The 18,497-nt window shown below is 38.6% G+C and overlaps 3 protein-coding genes across 3 annotated transcripts; all 3 read left to right on the top strand.

The window, feature by feature from the left end:
* The first annotated feature begins 6,472 nt into the window (after positions 1–6,472).
* On the top strand, positions 6,473–7,973 carry LOC147759894 (uncharacterized). The gene has a single exon (XM_086996009.1). The coding sequence runs from the start codon at positions 6,473–6,475 to the stop codon at positions 7,754–7,756; it is 1,284 nt and encodes a 427-aa protein (XP_086852135.1). The 3' UTR covers positions 7,757–7,973.
* A 1,521-nt stretch (positions 7,974–9,494) lies between these two features.
* On the top strand, positions 9,495–13,590 carry LOC106160948 (uncharacterized). The gene is made up of 2 exons (XM_013537762.2): positions 9,495–9,699; positions 11,574–13,590. Exon 2 carries the CDS (start codon positions 11,585–11,587, stop codon positions 12,878–12,880), a length of 1,296 nt encoding a protein of 431 aa, XP_013393216.2. The 5' UTR covers positions 9,495–9,699; positions 11,574–11,584; the 3' UTR covers positions 12,881–13,590.
* A 2,501-nt stretch (positions 13,591–16,091) lies between these two features.
* Positions 16,092–18,497, top strand: LOC147759895 (uncharacterized). The gene is made up of 2 exons (XM_086995977.1): positions 16,092–16,183; positions 16,785–18,497. Exon 2 carries the CDS (start codon positions 16,811–16,813, stop codon positions 17,288–17,290), a length of 480 nt encoding a protein of 159 aa, XP_086852103.1. The 5' UTR covers positions 16,092–16,183; positions 16,785–16,810; the 3' UTR covers positions 17,291–18,497.

An 18,497-nucleotide genomic window follows, 5' to 3' on the forward strand; every position in this document is an offset into this window, starting at 1 on the left:
TGCTGGCTACGGGCCTGGAGTATGTGCATCATGTGTATAAACCCCTTGTATTTTCCCAAAATCCGAAAAAGTACCAAATATTGACGTATCTCAACTCCACTGTAATGGGCCTATATCTACCTGCTTTTACCTTCAAAACTATTTAAGGCATTATTTTCCATTAAAAAGGAGAAATTACTGTTGTCGTTGTATTGTTAAATGGTGTCAAAATTTTGTGTCTTCTAATGTCGTCAAATATAATATTGCCTCAAAAGTTTCTTCGTTGATGTCTTTGCTTGCTTTTACCTCATTTCCTAGCCAACGTGTTATTTTTTATTTATTTATTTATTTATTTTGTCTATATTCAGCAGTCATTCTACACTAGTATTTCCACACGCTACAAGTCTGGCATGTGAATAGTTTTATCTATCGACGACCTCTTCTCGACGTGGTCAATTTGGGTTAACTTACACATATATGATAGCATGGTTGGATTGCATGAATTATTAATCTAAACTAAACACTGGCACAAGAAGTTTTAATGCAAGACCGGTAACAGCACCGATATTTGCTAAAAGATAATAAGACACCAACCCGTAAACGGAGGGGAAGAAGGTCATTCGCCCGTGTGGCATAAAATAAAACCTGCTTCAAATGAAATTTGGTTTAGGTCAACTGCGGGGGTCAAAAAGACCAACCTTTTCAGTAAAAGGAAAACCCCGACCATTTAAAGTTGTGGGCTACAGGCAGGAGGTACATGAAATGGAGGTTTATCCTGGTGCTGGACCTATTTCAAAATAAAGGAAGGAATGAATTAATAAATGAACAAAAATGAAATGATATGTCTCACAGAGCAAGCACTTGCAAACTACAACACAATATATCTAAAAAGCGGTATTGAGCTGAAATTTATGAATTACTTGCTTAAAGTCATAAAAACTTGAAATTAGTACAATCCTGTTGGGTGGTAGCAAAAAATAAATAAATAAAATAAAATAAAATAAAATAAAATAAATAAACTAAAAAGCAAGCTACCTATAAGTTCTATTCTATACAGAAAAAGCACCACAAATGCTACACAGGAATATATTTATAATGGTTCTAAAATTATGTATCTGAAATATTGTATATTTCAAACGCAAAGTGAACACCATTAACTAAATAGTTTACACATTAGAAGTAAAATGTTATATTCTAAGAATAAGAATTTACAAGTTCAAAAATTAAAATAAACGATAAGATTTAAATTAATTTTTATTTGCTTTCAGTAGTTTCAGAGATGACACATGGGGGTGGATCTTGCGGCGGCGGATACAGCGGCGGTGGCGGCGGGTTCTACGGCAACGAATACTGGGGAGGAAACTACACACATCGTTCACATAATCATAAAGAAGAATGCCGTAAGTGCGGTATATGCATTTTCATGCTACTGGGCTCCCTGTTCTGTCTTACCAAACTAACCCGCAAACAGCGAATCGCCGTGTTATGGTGCCATATTGTCATTATTACTGTAGTGACGAGTGTAGTGCTGCACTCCAAATACAACGCTACCAAGAAAGTCAACGTCGCTCCTACGGACATGCGCGCTTTGACCAAAGACACGACCACGTTTATAGGTGAAGGCATGACGCTGAGATCACAAAGCAACTTCAATGCGTATTTGTTCAAGAAAGTGCCCAGGGTCGTCTATAATGCCACGGCAGTGCCGTATACGTACGACACAACGATAAGCTTACAACCTGACAAATACGAGTATTACGGTTATTATCTGCTTCCAGGGTCGACCATCGAGCAACGAGTGTGTAGCGATTTTACAGGCAGCAAAATTACCATGTTCGTGATACGAGGCAGAGACAATCTCGACAAATGGATTAATAGTGAGAGCAAGATTGATTGCGGAAATTGTTACATCTACTCTCGCGTTGTCGAAGCAAGCTGTGGTCGTTGCTCCTGGGACGAGCATTTTTCAACTTACACTCTACATATAGAAGAAGCCGATGATTACTATTTTCTTTTCGCCAACTTTTTCCTGTACAACTCAAACGTCGTCCTTGCTCACTTCCGGTTGAACCGCACCATCTATGATGTCACGGACGGCCTTATGGAGTCATCATGTAATCATGTGACTCACTATTACCCACTGGAGATAAATTCAGCGGAAGTTGTCGTCATCGAAGCGCCTGCGTCCTACTCACACGATGACGATATGGACGTCACAAACAACGCTCGTTCTTGGCTGTACGTAGTTTTCTTCCTAGTCATCCCATTAGCACTTGGCGTCATCTTTTCGTTTCTTTTGTACCTCTTTTGCAAGGAATCTGAGAAGGTGGGATGGACAACAAATACATTTAAGCACCTAGAGGTCAATTAATAAATGGCAGTTACGGGCGTGCAACCGGTGGTGCAGCAAACGTGTTTGGCATTCAAGTCTCGGAATGCATTTCATTGGCATCAAAAGATCGAGATCCCTCCCGTGAGTAAAGAGACCGGATGCAGTCGTCGTATGGACAGGCTGTGTAAAAGGCGGCTTGGACAACGTTGTTGCATTTCCATAAATTATGAAAATACTAGTGAATTTGTCTTTTGGGATTTAAAATGTAATATTCTTGATGTATTGTGAAACCTACATGTTATGTACGTGCATATAGAAATGTGTGTCCGGTTATTTTTCTTAACTGAACGATCAACATATCATTTCAATCTACATCAAAGCAAAGAATACACGATCAGTGCAATGGTTTCGACACTGTGTTACCTGTAGTGAATCAGAATTATTCGTATTTGTGCAAAAAACCAATAGGCCTGCTGTAATTATATTTTTACCATTTTTAATGATGTAATATACGATACTAAAATAAACATATAACTGCACTCCACATTATTGTGTTTGTATTGACATGTATCATTTGCATTTTATCTCCTGACCAAGATATGCCAAGATATGCCATATGGTCCTGTCTCAAACCTCACTCTTTCTCTCTCTCTCAAACATCAGCCTAGAGAAATGAAGCCGAAAGAGATGTACCTTTCTCAATATCTGAATGCGACCAAAACTTCGTCGTTTACAATAAGCACGTTAGTGTAATGCTGAAAAACTTAATCCAAAGTGATAAATAACCCAGGAACTTTGGAAAGTGACTCCACAGTTTGATAATTAAGATTTATTTGTCTGCACCTTAGGGAGAATTACCGATGAAACAGATCGTCTCTCCAAGTACGATAAGGTTACAGGAAGGCAGGCAAAAGCAATGCTGTAATGTTCACAAATCGTGTTGGTCGCCCAGTTGTCCGCTCAATACTTCATAATGCGGTGCATAGCACTTACGCCCTCCGGATTTTTTTATATAGACATTTTGTTTCAGCGGGTATAATATACATAAAATTATGTGTAATTTCATACTGAAACAAAAATGTTTGCAACATATGTGCAAAAACGCCACCCTTCTTCACTTATCCTTAGAACGACACGCGCCATTAAACAGATTAAATCCCGGTTCCGACGTTCAAATGCTAGGATCCTGCAGCGACGGCGCGTATGGAGGCGGGATGACCATCAGGGAATTAGTCGGCGCTGCTTTAAAGGGAGTCGGCCATATTTAGTTCGCGGGTCCGTCAGTCCGCGAATCAACATGTTCTGAATGCCCTTCCCTGAACGTAGTGTGGCAATAAGCTGATAGCCTGTAATACCATTGTGATTGTATTATCCACATCATATGTATCATCACAGATAATAACAGTTATGCTGTTAATATAAACTGATATAAATACGTGATTCAAATAAAAAGGACATATAACACACAGGACCAAACAAAATTCGACTCGTACCGATAATATCGCATCTGCTTGACTTTCGCTGTCCGCCTCTTTGAACAAAGACACCGTTTGTATTTCCAACATGTCTGAAGTCTGCAGGTGTGTGCTGGACCATTTCCCTTAACAAACAGGGGTTGAGGTTTCAACCGTTCAGGGCATTGGGGCTGGCCAATCATTTTCTTTACATATAACGTAACAAGACTGAGAATAGTTCATCTTTTACTGGACCTGCTGCAGTCACCGAGAGGGAGACGCAACGCAAAATCCAGTTATAAATTTTAATAACTTATCTTTATATAAAATGTAATACTTATCTTTGATAATAATAATAATAATTGACCCTTTTAGTCCTTTTTTTACTAGTATGAAAAATTTGGAACCCATATTCAGAGTGGAGGAATCCTGCAGGTCCTCCATTTCTCTCCCCCGCTCCCCTCCTAACTCACTCCGACCCCACCCTCTCTCTCTTTCTCTCTCTCTCTCTCTCTCTCTATTTGTCTCTCTCTCTATCTATCGCTTTTGACATCATCTTATCTTATAGAAACCTCTACAGATTGATTATACATATTTTACTGTCTGTTGCTGTTATATGTGACGCACGACCTCGTGATACAGTAGATACTTCGCAATATACAAAAATGACAGTGTGAACTAAAGTTAGCTCAGTAGCCAATATAAGTCCCGTTGATTACGATAAAGATAAAACCTATAGGTACAGACAAAATCACACTAGAGACCCTAGTACACCATTATATCCATTTTATTGGTTTCTTCGTTCTTTAAAAGGTGAGTAACCTAACATAACTGTATGCACAGAGAATACAACGCCAGATCACTTGAACTATAATATCTAAAATGAGTTGTAATTTATTACATGTGTCTTGTACTTCTGACGCCATCAGTACGAACAGTCAGGTGGTCTAGCGTTGGGCTGACTCCTGTATCGTTCTGTTGACAAATTTTGAGGAATCTCTTCCACTCTGCAATTTGTATAAACATCGTGTCTTTACCCAAAATCTGAACAAGGTCTTAATATTGACTTATCTCAACTCGATTGTTATTGGCTTTAGCGAAACATGGTTCGGTCAAAAAAGTATCCATATGTCGGCAATTACTATTTAGGATTTGAAAATTTGCATACAAGCGGTCGGTTGTGCAGTGCGTAAAATAGGTTAAGCATTGTTTTAAAAAATTGTCAGTCTGTGCAAGAATGGTGCGATAAAGACAAACATTGCTAGACAGATCACTGTGTCACACCGAACGGTCCGCACAGTTATATAAAGTTATACCCAGACTGATGTACCTACACAGAGTCCACACCCAATGTATCGAAATCTAACCATCAGGATACAGGACTCATTGTCCTTCTGGATATGCTGCTGCAACTAAACAAACCACCCATTCCGTTCAGAATGAGGGGCAAATTGCCACAGGGTTTATAGTCATCCTGAAGAGGCCTGTATCGTGTGCAGCGTCTCAGGTGACTATGGTCGTTGGCAGCGTCAGTATTTGGAGTGGAGATCACATTGGTGCCAAAACATAAATGGTAGTCATCCATGAAAACCTGAACCACATCAAATAAAGGAATAATCTGGGAGCTATTTGATACCATTTGGTAGGGGACACTTTGGGAACAATTTTAGGTTACACGATGAGATAACCAGTTCTCAAAGAGCACTTTTGATAGCAGATAACTTACAGAACCATGGGAATGAGCAGCTACCTTGGTCATCAAACTCGCCGTATTTGAACCACATAGACGACATGTGAGTGGGTCAAAACTGAATCAATTTAAACCAAACTGAACAAGTTTTGACCGATGTCTGGAATGTTATTCCAGATCAAACTCTACAAACCTATCCCAAGGAATGCCTTGCCACATGAGAGCCCTGGTAGCAGCCAGATGAGGTCTGGGATGACAGCGACCGTCGCTATGACTATAGACACTGACATGGGGGTCCTTTGTGGGGAGTGTGACTATTTTACAGATGACAATTTGGAAAATATGGAGATCCAAAATATCGCTTTTAATGGTTGTCGCATGACTTAGAATAGGCAATGTATTTCAGAGTGCTTTATTGACGAATTTAATTGATGAAATGTCATCAAAGTAATAATTAAAAGTTGTTAAAACACGATTTTTATCCAAATTTCCAAATTTCAGCAAAAAAAAAAAAAACTGATGGAAAATTATTTGTAAAAAATATTCCATATTAAATGTCAATTCTGTATATTGACACGCGCGTGTAGAATATTTCGTTTACTCTTGATTTTTTTTTTAATTTAAAGGGATAAAAACTCTTCGTTTTGGGAAAAAAAAAAAAAAGAATTTTCCTGGAGTAAACAACCATTTTCCCCTACTTACCAATGGTTAATGAGTGCATTTTTACATTCAAAGTTTGTCCCTGTTTTTTCCTAAAATTTTTTTTATTTTTTTTGTTATAATTTCTTAAGAGATTATTACAGAGAATAGCCATCAATGGAGGTCACGTGGTCTAAAGACAAGCTCAGATATCAGAATAATACCTATAACTGCCGTTTTAGTGGTAAATGTTTTTATTGTGAAATATAGATCTCAAACGAAGAGTTATTATTCCATTAAGAATAGACATTAACAATTTTAAGAGTTAAGATAAAATGGATTTGAATGAATTATTATTTGCTTTTAGTGGTTTCAGAGATGACACATGGGGGCGGATCGGGCGGCGGAGGCGGCGGCGGTGGCGGCGGTGGCGGCGGGTACTACGGCGACGGATATTGGGGAGCGAACGACGGAAGATATGATGAAGGTTGCCAATTGTGTTGCTCTTTCATCTTCATGCTACTGGCTCCCCTTCTCTGTCTGACCAAACTAACCGGCAAACAGCGAATCGCCGTGTTATGGGTCCAAATCATCATTATTACAGTAGTGACGGGCACCGTATTGTACTACAAATACAACGCTACAAAGAAAGTCAACGTCGCTCCTACGGACATGCGCGCTTTGACCAAAGACACGACCACGTTACTTGGCGATGGAATGACGCTGAAGTCGCAAAGCATTTTCAGTGCATACTTGTTCAAGCAAGTACCCAGGGTAGTCTTTAATGCCACGGCATCGCTGATTGCGTACGATGCAACGATAAACTTAAAAACCGACAAATATGAGTATTATGGTTATTATCTGCTTCCAGGGTCAACCATCAAGCAACTGGTGTGTTCCTATGTTACCACAAGCATACTAAAATTGTTCGTGATACGAGGTAGAAGCAATCTCGACAAATGGATCAATGATGATTGCGGAAATTGCTATATTTACTCTCGCCTTGTCGATACAAGCTATGGTAGCTGCGCCTGGGGCACACATTCTAACACCTACACTCTGCACGTAGAAAAAGCTGACGATTACTATTTCCTTTACGCCAACTTTCACATGTTCGACACAAACAACGTTCAAGCTCGCTTCCGGTTGAACCGCACCATCTATGACGTCACGGACGGACTTCTGAAATCATCGTGCAATCACGTGACTCACTGCCATTATCCACTGGCGATAAATTCAGCGGAAGTTGTCGTAATCGAAGCGCCTGCGTCTTACTCACACGATGACGATATGGACGTCACAAACAGCCCTCGCTCTTGGCTGTATGTAGTTTTCTTCCTACTCATTCCATTGATACTCGGTTTCAGTGTTTCTTTTCTCTTGTTCTTCTTCTGCAAAGACCCTGAACAGCTGGAGAGGTCAACAAATCCTCAAACACCTAGACGTCCAAGTTTTTCTGCCAGGTCTCAACGTGCCACCGGCGGAGCAGCGAACGTGGCTGTTATTCAGGTGTCAGATCGCACTCCTTTGGCGCCAAATGCACCGCTGGCATACGATGGTATATCCCAGATCCCTCCCGTGAGTAAAGAGACCGGGATGCAGCCGTCGTATGAACAGACTATTCAAGGAGGCTTGGGCAATGTTGCTGCATATCAATATTAAGACTAATAATAGACTGGATATTTAGGTTTTGAAATTTAGCAAGTTATTCTTTATGGTCTTTACATTATAAATCTGCATGCAAATCTGTTTTTCTCTGTTTTAACTGTGTCTTCTATTTTGAATGTTAATAATTTTCATTATCTGAACAATGTACATAGATACATAGATACAGGTCGTTTCTGAGTGCAATTTTGATTAATAAGAAATTAAATACGTTCCACATGTTTATCTTTATTTTGCAGATATTTATAATTTTCCTAATTCCACATTACGATAAGCACCACCGATACCCTCAATTCAAGTATATTAGTACTGAGGTTCTCTAACAATCTCCGCACGGTGCGATGATTCATGAACAACATGCAAACACGCAAAACAAATGGAGAGCAGCGTTTTACCGCTGTCAGTTCGGTGATTACTAATATACTCATGGCCAGAAACTGAATATTTCATAGGCACTCAAATGAATCTTTAAAACTTGTTGCACGACTGTACATCTTTGGTCCTCTCTACTGATCGATAAGATGTAGATTTATTATCTGAGTTAAACTTAATGAGGCCAGATATGTTGCTATTATACCATAAAAATGACAACTATATCAAATCAATATACGGGCTATCGGAGGACCATTGATCATTGGAGTATAATAGATTTAGCATAATGGTGGTGAGGAGTGTGAGTAAAAGATAAAACGGTTTTGGAACACTTTGCATGGAAATATTAAAGAAGTGATTTTTAAATCACTTCTTTAACATTTACATTTAAAAAGCAATTTTACTGAGAAGAAATTATTATCAGTAGTAGTCAGTATTGGTATTATTTGAAGGGAGTGGGGGAGAGAAGGCAACCCAGCAATTAAGGGGGAGTGGCAGGTAACCCCCGTACGTATCTTTTAAGCCACTAAAATTATAAGCGCAGGAAGCCACTAATAATAAGAATAAGTATCAAAAAATTAATTGATCAATTAATTAATGAATTATAGGGGAAAAAACATACGAAAAGTGATGGGCCGACGTTGGACCACCATGTTTGACATCGCTCAAGTTACAGGTCGCTGGTGGACCAACGTTGGACCGGCGGTCAGGCCATAGGCAATAAACTGATAGTCTGGAATTTTATCATAATTGTGTTATCCTTATTATATTTTTCATCACAAACAATAACAATCTCGCCTTTAACACCCTGTATAAACCAATTTAAATACGCAGTGACATAAAAAGGAAAAAATAAAACAAGACCAAACATATTCGACTAAGTTTGTACCTACTTGACTTGACGACCACGACCTCAACAAAAACGCCATTAGAATCCCCAACATGGCTGAACTCAGACATACATTACTAAAAATCTGCAAGTCCGTGATGCAACTTGTGTCTTTACAAAAAAGAAAGGACTGAGGTTTTACCTGTTCAGGATTCGGGACAGGAAAATCAGTTACTTTTTGTTCTTATAACGTAACAAGTGAAGGGATCCTGCGGGGAATTCATTTCTCACCCACCCCCCACCCCTCTCCCCGCACCTCCTCTCTCTCTCTCTCTCTCTCTCTCTCTCTCTCTCTCCACACACACACACACACACACACACACACACACACATCCATCCGTCTGCCCAAGGTAATACACATCCTCTCTCTCACTTTCTCTCTTTCTCTCTTTCTCTCTCTCTCTCTCTCTCTCTCTCTCTTTTCACAACATTTCTATCTTAGAGGTATCCCCTTCAAATTGTTTACATTTTACCGTGTCTGTTGCTGTCATGAGACTCACGACCTCGTGACATAGTACATATTTCGCAATGTACACAAATGACAGTGTGAACTAAAGTTAGCTCAACAGCCAATATAAGGTGCGTTGACCACGATAAAGATAAAACCTATAGGTACAGACGAAATCGCTCTAGAGACCCTAGTACACCATTGTGTTGTATTGTTTTGTTCTTTAAGAAGGTGAGTAAACTAACATATGCACAGAGACTAGAAGGTCAGACATTTTGAACTATAATCTCTAAAAAGATGTGTGATTTATAGCATGTTTCTTGTACTTCTGACATCATCAGTGCTAACACTCAGGTGGTCTAGCGCTGGTCTGGCTCCTGTCTTATCCCGATAATTACAACCGTTGGATTATAGGATAAAAGTCTAAGGGATCTATTTCACGTGCACCCTGCGATGTGTTTAAACCTAATTTATTTACCCAAATTCTGAACAAGGCCTTAATATTGACTTACCTTAACTCTGTTGTTATCCACCTATATACAGTGGAAAACTGCTTTTACCTTCAACACTATGCAAGACAATTTTCTCTCAAACTGACGAAGAACACATTCTTACTGTTGTCGTTTTGGCATTAAGTAGTTGTCACAGCAACTTCTGTGCCTTCTTGTGTCGTTAAACAGGTATTTAATTGATTAATTTGTATCTGCTTTTTTCGTTGGTATCAATGCCTACTTCATTAATTCCTTTAGATTAAATAGCGCAATTATGTATGAGCGCCCATCTTCAATTCAGATTTCATTCTTCTGTCATGTGAAATACGTAATTGAACATACTTCAAATAGACTGGTTAATTAAGGTGCATTATATGTCATATTTTATCATTTAAGTCTAGATTATTCACTTGTACACTGCTGTTCAACATAGTCCCTTCACTTGTACACTGGTGTTCACCAAACGTCGTCTAAAATCAATTAAGTCTAATGTGGTTACGAGTTTGATTTTTCTTGCGTAAAGGAGGACCTTCAAAACAACGGCTAAACCAGTTATTTACACTACACCATTTTCCTGTCTCTAGGATCACCATTTCTTGAGTACAAATATATATGATACATGTATGAAGTAACCGCTTTGGATACAGTGAAGTGTAAAGATATGAATTTATACTGCTGGACTGTTTTTATTTTAAATTAAAAAGCGTATTATTGCGCCGCGATACATACAGTACATGTGAACACATTTATTTATCGCCGAACTCTGTTCGACTTGCTCAATTTGGGTTAAGTTACATATGATAACAAGTGGGTACTTTGTATTAATTATTTACATAAAATAAACACTAGCAGCAGGACGATGTAACACAAGACTGGTTACTACGTTTCTATGCACCTTATACATATATGTCACCTGCAGCTTCGGAAAGATAAAAAGACACAGGCCCGTATGCGGAGGGGCTGGGGGAAAGGTCGGTCGCCTTGTGGCATAAAATGACCTAATTAGAAAAATTATATAGGTCAACCAGTGAAAAGATCCACCTTTTTTTCAGTGAAAGAACCCCACTTTGTTTCAGAATTAAGGAATTAATAATTAAATGAGTGAATGAAATAAACATATTTTGATGATATACATAAATAAAACCTTTGTGCAACTTATGCATAACAGCTTGTATGGATGAATATATATTCACTCAGATTATATAAAATACGTTACCACTGCACTGGCATGAGACCGTACAAGAATGAGAGGTAAAAATTGTGTACTTTATGTACAGATTGGTGTATTAAAAATATAATGGCATGGTGGATAACAGAGAGATTTTAATCCAAATATTGGTCTAAACTTTCACGAAAAACAAATCTGTTCAAATCAATGATAAAACAGTTCAGTATTGTTCAGAAACATTAGCTAGCTGTCTATCTTTGTTGTTTTTAGCTTAATTAGAAGATATGTGGAAATGTAGAATATTTCGTTTTTGGGACATTTTCAAACGCGGATTGTATAAAGTTTAATTTAAATAGATTAATTTTCAAAATTTAAAAATAGACATCCACAATTTCAGTAATAAAGATTTAAAAAAAAGATTTGAAGGAATTGTTTTTTGCTTTCAGTGGTTTCAGAGATGACACATGGGGGTGGATCTTGCGGTGGCGGATACAGCGGCGGTGGCGGCGGGTTCTACGGCGGTGGATATTGGGGAGCAAACTCAAGTCGTCGAAGAAAAAATGACGAGGATTGCGAAAAATGCTGCTCTTGCATCTTCATACTACTAGGCTCTCTACTTTGTCTGACCAAACTAACCCGCAAACAGCGAATCGCCGTATTCTGGGTCCAAATCATCATTATTACAGTAGTGACGAGTGTAGTGCTGCACTCCAAATACAACACTACCAAGAAAGTCAACGTCGCTCCTACTGACATGCGCGCTTTGAACAAAGACACGACCACGTTACTTGGGGATGGAATGACGCTGAAATCGCACAGCAACTTCAATGCATATTTGTTCAAAAAAGTGCCCAGGGTCGTCTCTAATGCCACGGCTTTACCGTATACGTACGACACAACATTAAGCTTACAACCCGACAGATATGAGTATTACGGTTATTATCTGCTTCCAGGGTCGACCATCGAGCAACGAGCGTGTACCTATTTTACCAACAGTATTGTAACCATGTTCGTGATACGAGGCAGAAGCAATCTTGACAAATGGATAAAAAGTAAAAACAAGAATGACTGCGGAAATTGTTACATTTACTCTCACTTTGTCGAAACAAGCTATGGTCGCTGCTCCTGGGATGAGCAGTTTAACACCTACACTTTACTGGTAGAAGAAGCCGACGATTACTATTTTCTTTTCGCAAACCTTTACATGTTTGATTCAAACTTCATCCATGCTCACTTTCGGTTGAACCGCACCATCTATGACGTCACAGACGGGCTTCTGAGGTCATCGTGCAATCACGTGACTCGCTGCCATTACCCATTGGAGATAAATTCAGCGGAAGTTGTCGTCATCGAAGCGCCTGCGTTCTACTCACACGATGACGATATGGACGTCACAAACAACCCTCGCTCTTGGCTATATGTAGTTTTCTTCCTAGTTATTCCATTGGTACTCGGCGTGAGCGTTTCTTCTCTCTTGTTCTTCTTCTGCAAGGACCCCAGCAAGCCGGAAAGGTCAACAAATCCTCAAACACCTAGACGTCAGGGGACTCCTGGCAGGCCCACACGTGTCACCGGTGGAGAGGCGAACGTGGCTGTCATTCAGGTATCAGACCGCACTCCATTGGCGCCAAACCTACCGCCGGCGTATGATTGCATCCCTGAGATCCCTCCCGTGAGTAAAGAGGCCGGGATGCCGCCGACGTATGAACAGGCTGTGGAGGGAGGTTTAGACAATGTTGCTGCATATCAATAAAAAGACGAAGAATAAACTAGATATGTATCATTTGAAATTGAAAAAAATTACGTCTGATGTTTACAAAATTCATAGGTCATATACATATAAATCTACATGTGCATGTGTGTCTGTCGGTTTTAACTATATTGAACTATATTATTCCCTATACTGAAGATTAATTATTTAAACAACTTAATTAGGTAAACATACAGACCGTCTCTGAGTGCAGTTGTGATTTATAAGAAGTTACATACGTTTCACATATACATGTTTGTCTTTATTTAGCATGCAGATATATTTTTTTCTGAATTCTGCATTACTAAAAACACCACCAAAACTACTCGTACGGTTCTAAGCACGTATTAAATACATACATGTATGAAACAGGGAAGATTCCCTGGTATGTCAACTTGCTCACATGCATTTTAACACTTGGCTCACTACTGTACACGTATACTTGTATGTATATATATACTGGTTATCTTTCTCTTTCCCAATAAAAGATATAATCCACATATAGTAGGCCTATCTGAGATAGTCTTAGTGAGGCATATATTTCACAAAAATGAACATTATATCAGATCGGTATACCTGCTATAGAAGAACAACTGATCACCGTGGATCCGGAATTATGCTTAGGGTGTGGTGGAGTGTGAGCAAAGTAGAAGTTCTGGCACAGTTTGCATGAAAATAATAAAGAAGTGGATAAGAGCCACTTTACTGTAATATGAAAAGTTTTGTCTCATTTTAATTTCTTCTTTTTATTTATTTATTTATTTATTTATTTATTTATTCGGGAGAAGGGAAGGGAGGGAGTACTATAAAGCTAGCTGACTAACTATAGCCTACCTTTCCATGAGTTAGCTTTTCAATGAGGTATTACTGATATGGGTTATAAATGAAATCAAGATCGAGCTGGCAATACCGAAATCTAGAACCAGCACGGTGGGTTACCTGTCTCTCTCCTCTATTTCTGAGGTATGAGGGATGACCTATTATACACCTTCCCGTCCCATCCCAAACACAAACCCTTTGTCTTGCTTTTTGTTGTTTTCGGAATGGTTTGCCCTCACTGCTTTAGAATAATTGACTTTCTACGAGCTTGTCTTAATCGAGACCATTCGTACAGCTATAAGTTGGCAGCAGGCCAATATACACTGGAAAAGAAAAGAAAAGAAAACATTCTATCAATGGTTATACGTCATGCACATTTAGGGGATTTCCCTAGTTGAAAAATTCCCAGGCGTTGTTAAGGACTTCTCTCCAAAACAAACAGTACACACTACTTAACAGTATGTATAGGTGGTCGTCAGGTATACAAGAAACGTGCAGGTATAGGGGTTGTCGTCAGTTAAACAGGTAAGAAGAATATCTCCTGCTTTTATAACTTAAAAAAAGAACCACAGCATGTTCATCATGAAATAGGTTAATTTTTATTCTCTTGTTTTCAGATGGTCATTTTGTTGAGAAAAAATAGATGATAAAAAGACTAAACCTGTATTAACCGCAATGAATGACGCTTCGATCCTTCATTTAAAAGGACTCCAATGTTATGAAGGCACTTTAATGAATTTCATTAAGGACTGTAACCTCATCCCCTACAGTAATGGTATACAAAACATATGAGTCTATTTTTGCCACTCTTATATTGCCTCGCCCTGTATATATTAATCTTTTTAGAAATGATTTACTATATTTGACCAATTTCATTTTCTGTTCACAATAGATTAACAAAGAGACATGGCTGCAGCAAATGAAGTTCTAGAGCTCCGCCAGGAAGTTGAGAAACTTAACCAGGAATTGCTCCAAGAAAAGGAACGATGTAGAAATTATGCCACCACGAACAACGCCCATGTGCGTTATAGTCGGCAGCTCGAAAGTAAAGTCAGTGCATTGGAAATAGAAAAGGATCAAGTTATTCAGGCCAATAATACAATGTCCGACGAAATCAAGAGACTCGCTGAGCAAAACAAGCGTATTCAATCAAATTACAGCTGTCTTATCGCAAAGAGTGATATCGCAAATTTTGCGAAAATTTGCAGGTTCTGCCTTGTGATCGTAATCTTTATCGAATTTATATTTTGGGCATACTGGGACCTTTCTAATATTTATGCGCATGCGGGTATGGGGGATATTATAGGATATCTGATGCTGCGAGATGAAATTAAGATGATCCCTATTCGAAAGGGTGAGGTACTATTCTTGTGCTTGTATTTCAGTTTGCCATTGCTGTTCATATACGATAAATTAGTGAAATTTAACAACACGTTGATGTTAAAAGCACTTCGTCGTCTGGTATGGCACTTTATTTAAAGGTACATACAAACCGAGCAATCGTGGAGCATGGATTCCCAGTAACACATGTAAACCACTTGTAATAGATTCTTATATGACTAAAATAAATTGGACATGCCAAGGGATAAAATGAATAGATCACTCGATCAGCCATAAAAGGCCTTTAGACTGCTCCTTTCTTTAAATTTTTGGTTGCAAATTTAACCTACTTCCGTGACCTACTTTCCTGCCCCATTGACATACAGCTTAGAATACCAGCAGAAAAATCTGTTCAAACATCATTTTTGGGTAAAATTAAACAATGCCTTTTGGTAATTCTCTTAGTTATACTACTTGAAACTTTATGCTGGCATTTGGTTGGTTTTTGTGACAAAAAATTGACTTTGTATGCATCTTTAAGGTGAAAGACAAGACATTTACATACTCATATGCATTGTAATATACAGATGCAATGAATAAATTCAAATGCTATACCCTTGATTCCATTCAGAGGGGGCGTGAGATATTTTGTATCATACCTACATAGATTTTCCTGTATCTAAAAGTGCGTCAATTGTTTTATGTAAAACTCCATATTTACCTATAGCAGTGTGCTTCGTGTGTAATGAAAATAAAATATTTGAACCACAATTGATTGTTTTTTTTTTCTTTTAATAACCCAAAAAATAAGTACATTCAATGTGAGATTTGTAAAAAAAAAGTGCTGTAAGTTTGAATGAGCTTCAATCGATTAAGCAAATCATCGAGATTTATATACACACTTAGAGATGTTGCGTGGCAATGTGTGCTTTACTCAGTTTAAGGGGTGTTTTTGTTGCAACAATGAACTGGTAGCAGAGCAATACAAACTACAAAAAAAAAGAAAAGAAAAGAAAACACCTATTAAATGAATGTACGTCATACACATACGGGGAATTCCCCGTTGTGGAAAATTCCACTGGTGGTTTCAAGTGCAATTTTCTGCCTTTATTTAGACAACAGTTGTGGCAACTAATTCAGTCTATTAGAAGAGTCGTCGAGTTACAGGTAAGAGACATTTCTCTTGATTTTTGTATCTTGAAACGTTAAAAGGGACACTGACTTGCTTGCAGTAAAATTGGTATTTAGAGACCAAACGTGTACTTTGTAGGTTGGTCTTCCAGACGTATTCAGCCTAACTAGCAAAGCTAGTGCATTGCATCTCCATCTCGACTGGAGTAACTGAGAGGGAGAGAGACTGGTCGTTATCAACTAGATTAAACTGTTAGTTCAGTTATAGATTTAAACATTTTATTACAGACTAAGCATGATATTATCAGTGAGGCCGTGTATGATGTTTCGATCCTTCTTTCAAAGGTGCTCACATCGACCACCTGTCACGTGATCAAGATCCCTAAAGAGCCATTCTTCTCTGGCAAATACAAGTTCTACTAAGAAACTATTCTAACATTTACGCTAATACTCCACATTATCGTTCATTGCCTCAGGACTATGCGATATATTGTAGGCCGACCGGCTAGGTAACTCACAATCGAAAGAACAGAACTATCGGTAGAAAGAAATTGTTTAAGCAAAGCTAAAATGGCGCTTCTCCAGTTTCTTTGTACATGTAGAATAAATATTTAACCATCATGCTTATTATTCACAGCAGGTTAAGTTAAAAAAGGAATCATAATGGCAGCAGATGAAGTGTTAGAACTCCGCCAGGAACTCGAGAGAATTCACAACGAATTGCGCGACAAGAAGGAACAGAATAAAAATTACAGTACCGTGAACAGAGCTCTGGTGTGTTACAGTCAGCAATTAGAACATGAAAACAATAGACAAAAGATGGAAAAAGATCACGCCATCCAGGCCAACAACACCCTGCGTGTCGAGATGAGGCAGCTTGTCAAGCAAAAAGAAGATATTCAAGAAAAGTCAAACCAGTTTCTAGCAGAGCAAAAAGAGCAAAAATACACGAAGTCTGATATCCTTTGGGGCATACCCGTGATAGCAACGGTAGGCATTACCCTGGCCTTAGGTTGCTTAGCCCCCCAAAGTTCTGGCTCCGTGGCGTGTTCATATACACCTTGGAGTAGAAAAATTCAAGAGATTGTTTCATCCATCGGCAATGATGAAGAGAAGGACACAAGTAAGGAAGAACGTCGTTGAATATTTGTGGACATTGCGCAAGAAGCAGGATTGTTTTTTCAGAAGATGGCATAAGGAAAGGAGAGAGAAAAGGAACAATGACAAGATAGGGGAGAACAAAGGGTGCAGCGGGCACCCCCCCCCTCCTCTCACTTTGGGAGAGAACCCCATTTTTGTTACGAAAAAGAAATAAAAAAGCGTAAAACAAGCTAGGTAAGACAAAACATATGTCTTGTATTTTATGGAAGAATTGTCCACTTTTACTGCATTGGTCTTGCGAAACGAAGCAAAATGCGTATCATCCACCGCCAGAGAAACATTGTGTGATACCTATGATATCAAGTTATTTGATGTCATGAGAGTTTGCTGAGTTTGTTTCCGTCTAACATGTTTGAATTGGGGCTCTGTCAATCTCTAGCATGCGAGCGTGGTTCCCCCCTACAAACAGTTAACCACATAGCAGAGACTTGTCAGCTGCATCAGGGCCCAGGGTTGGACTCACGCAAGTCGTTAGTCGAAAGAGCTAAAGACTGGCTTGAGAATGCCAATATAAGCCTTTGACTTTTGATTCTTGAGTGTACATTACCTGGATGGACATTCGGACATTCGCATATATATATATATATATATATATATATATATATATATATATATATATATAAAGAGAGAGAGAGTTTGCTGAAATGACTATGTATTTAATGAGTTTTTGTTTAGTTAAATGGAATACATTTACTCACAATGAAAAGTGTGTTGCCGTTCGTAGATCAACAACATAGCATTTTTTCATCGCCGGCTATTGCAACTTTGTAGTATTATTTCCGTGGCAGTTTTTGCTTGTTTTACGTGTTTGTCACTGAGTGCATTACAAACTGACATTTTGATGCAAATGCGATCTACTGTTATTAATTCAAATCCCATGCTCTAAGTTCCGTTTAATATATTTTGAATCATCATACTCAAAAGGAATTGTGTTTAACTTGGTGTGTAGAAATTAAATTGTACAAATTTACTTGTTTGTCTGTAGGACTGCGACTGGCGTGTGCTGATATAAAATATTTCTCTACACGTGGGATTGATTTTCTTTTCTTTTAAAGACAAATAAGAATCGTCCACCAATCAAACAAAGAAGCGCGTTATAACAATAGTTAGTCGATCAATAAACGCATTGACCTGCCTTGTGCAGCTAAAGCCTAGATTACATTTGAAATGCGATGCACGTACATAATTC

Source organism: Lingula anatina, chromosome 9, assembly GCF_051362555.1.
Source record: "Lingula anatina isolate TDL-2025a chromosome 9, LinAna3.0, whole genome shotgun sequence".
Lineage (NCBI taxonomy): Eukaryota > Metazoa > Brachiopoda > Lingulata > Lingulida > Lingulidae > Lingula > Lingula anatina.

What these genes read in the sequence shown, in the direction of transcription:
- LOC147759894 (XM_086996009.1), top strand. Translation starts at nt 6,473, where the DNA reads ATGACACATGGGGGCGGATCGGGCGGCGGAGGCGGCGGCGGTGGCGGC.
- LOC106160948 (XM_013537762.2), top strand. Translation starts at nt 11,585, where the DNA reads ATGACACATGGGGGTGGATCTTGCGGTGGCGGATACAGCGGCGGTGGC.
- LOC147759895 (XM_086995977.1), top strand. Translation starts at nt 16,811, where the DNA reads ATGGCAGCAGATGAAGTGTTAGAACTCCGCCAGGAACTCGAGAGAATT.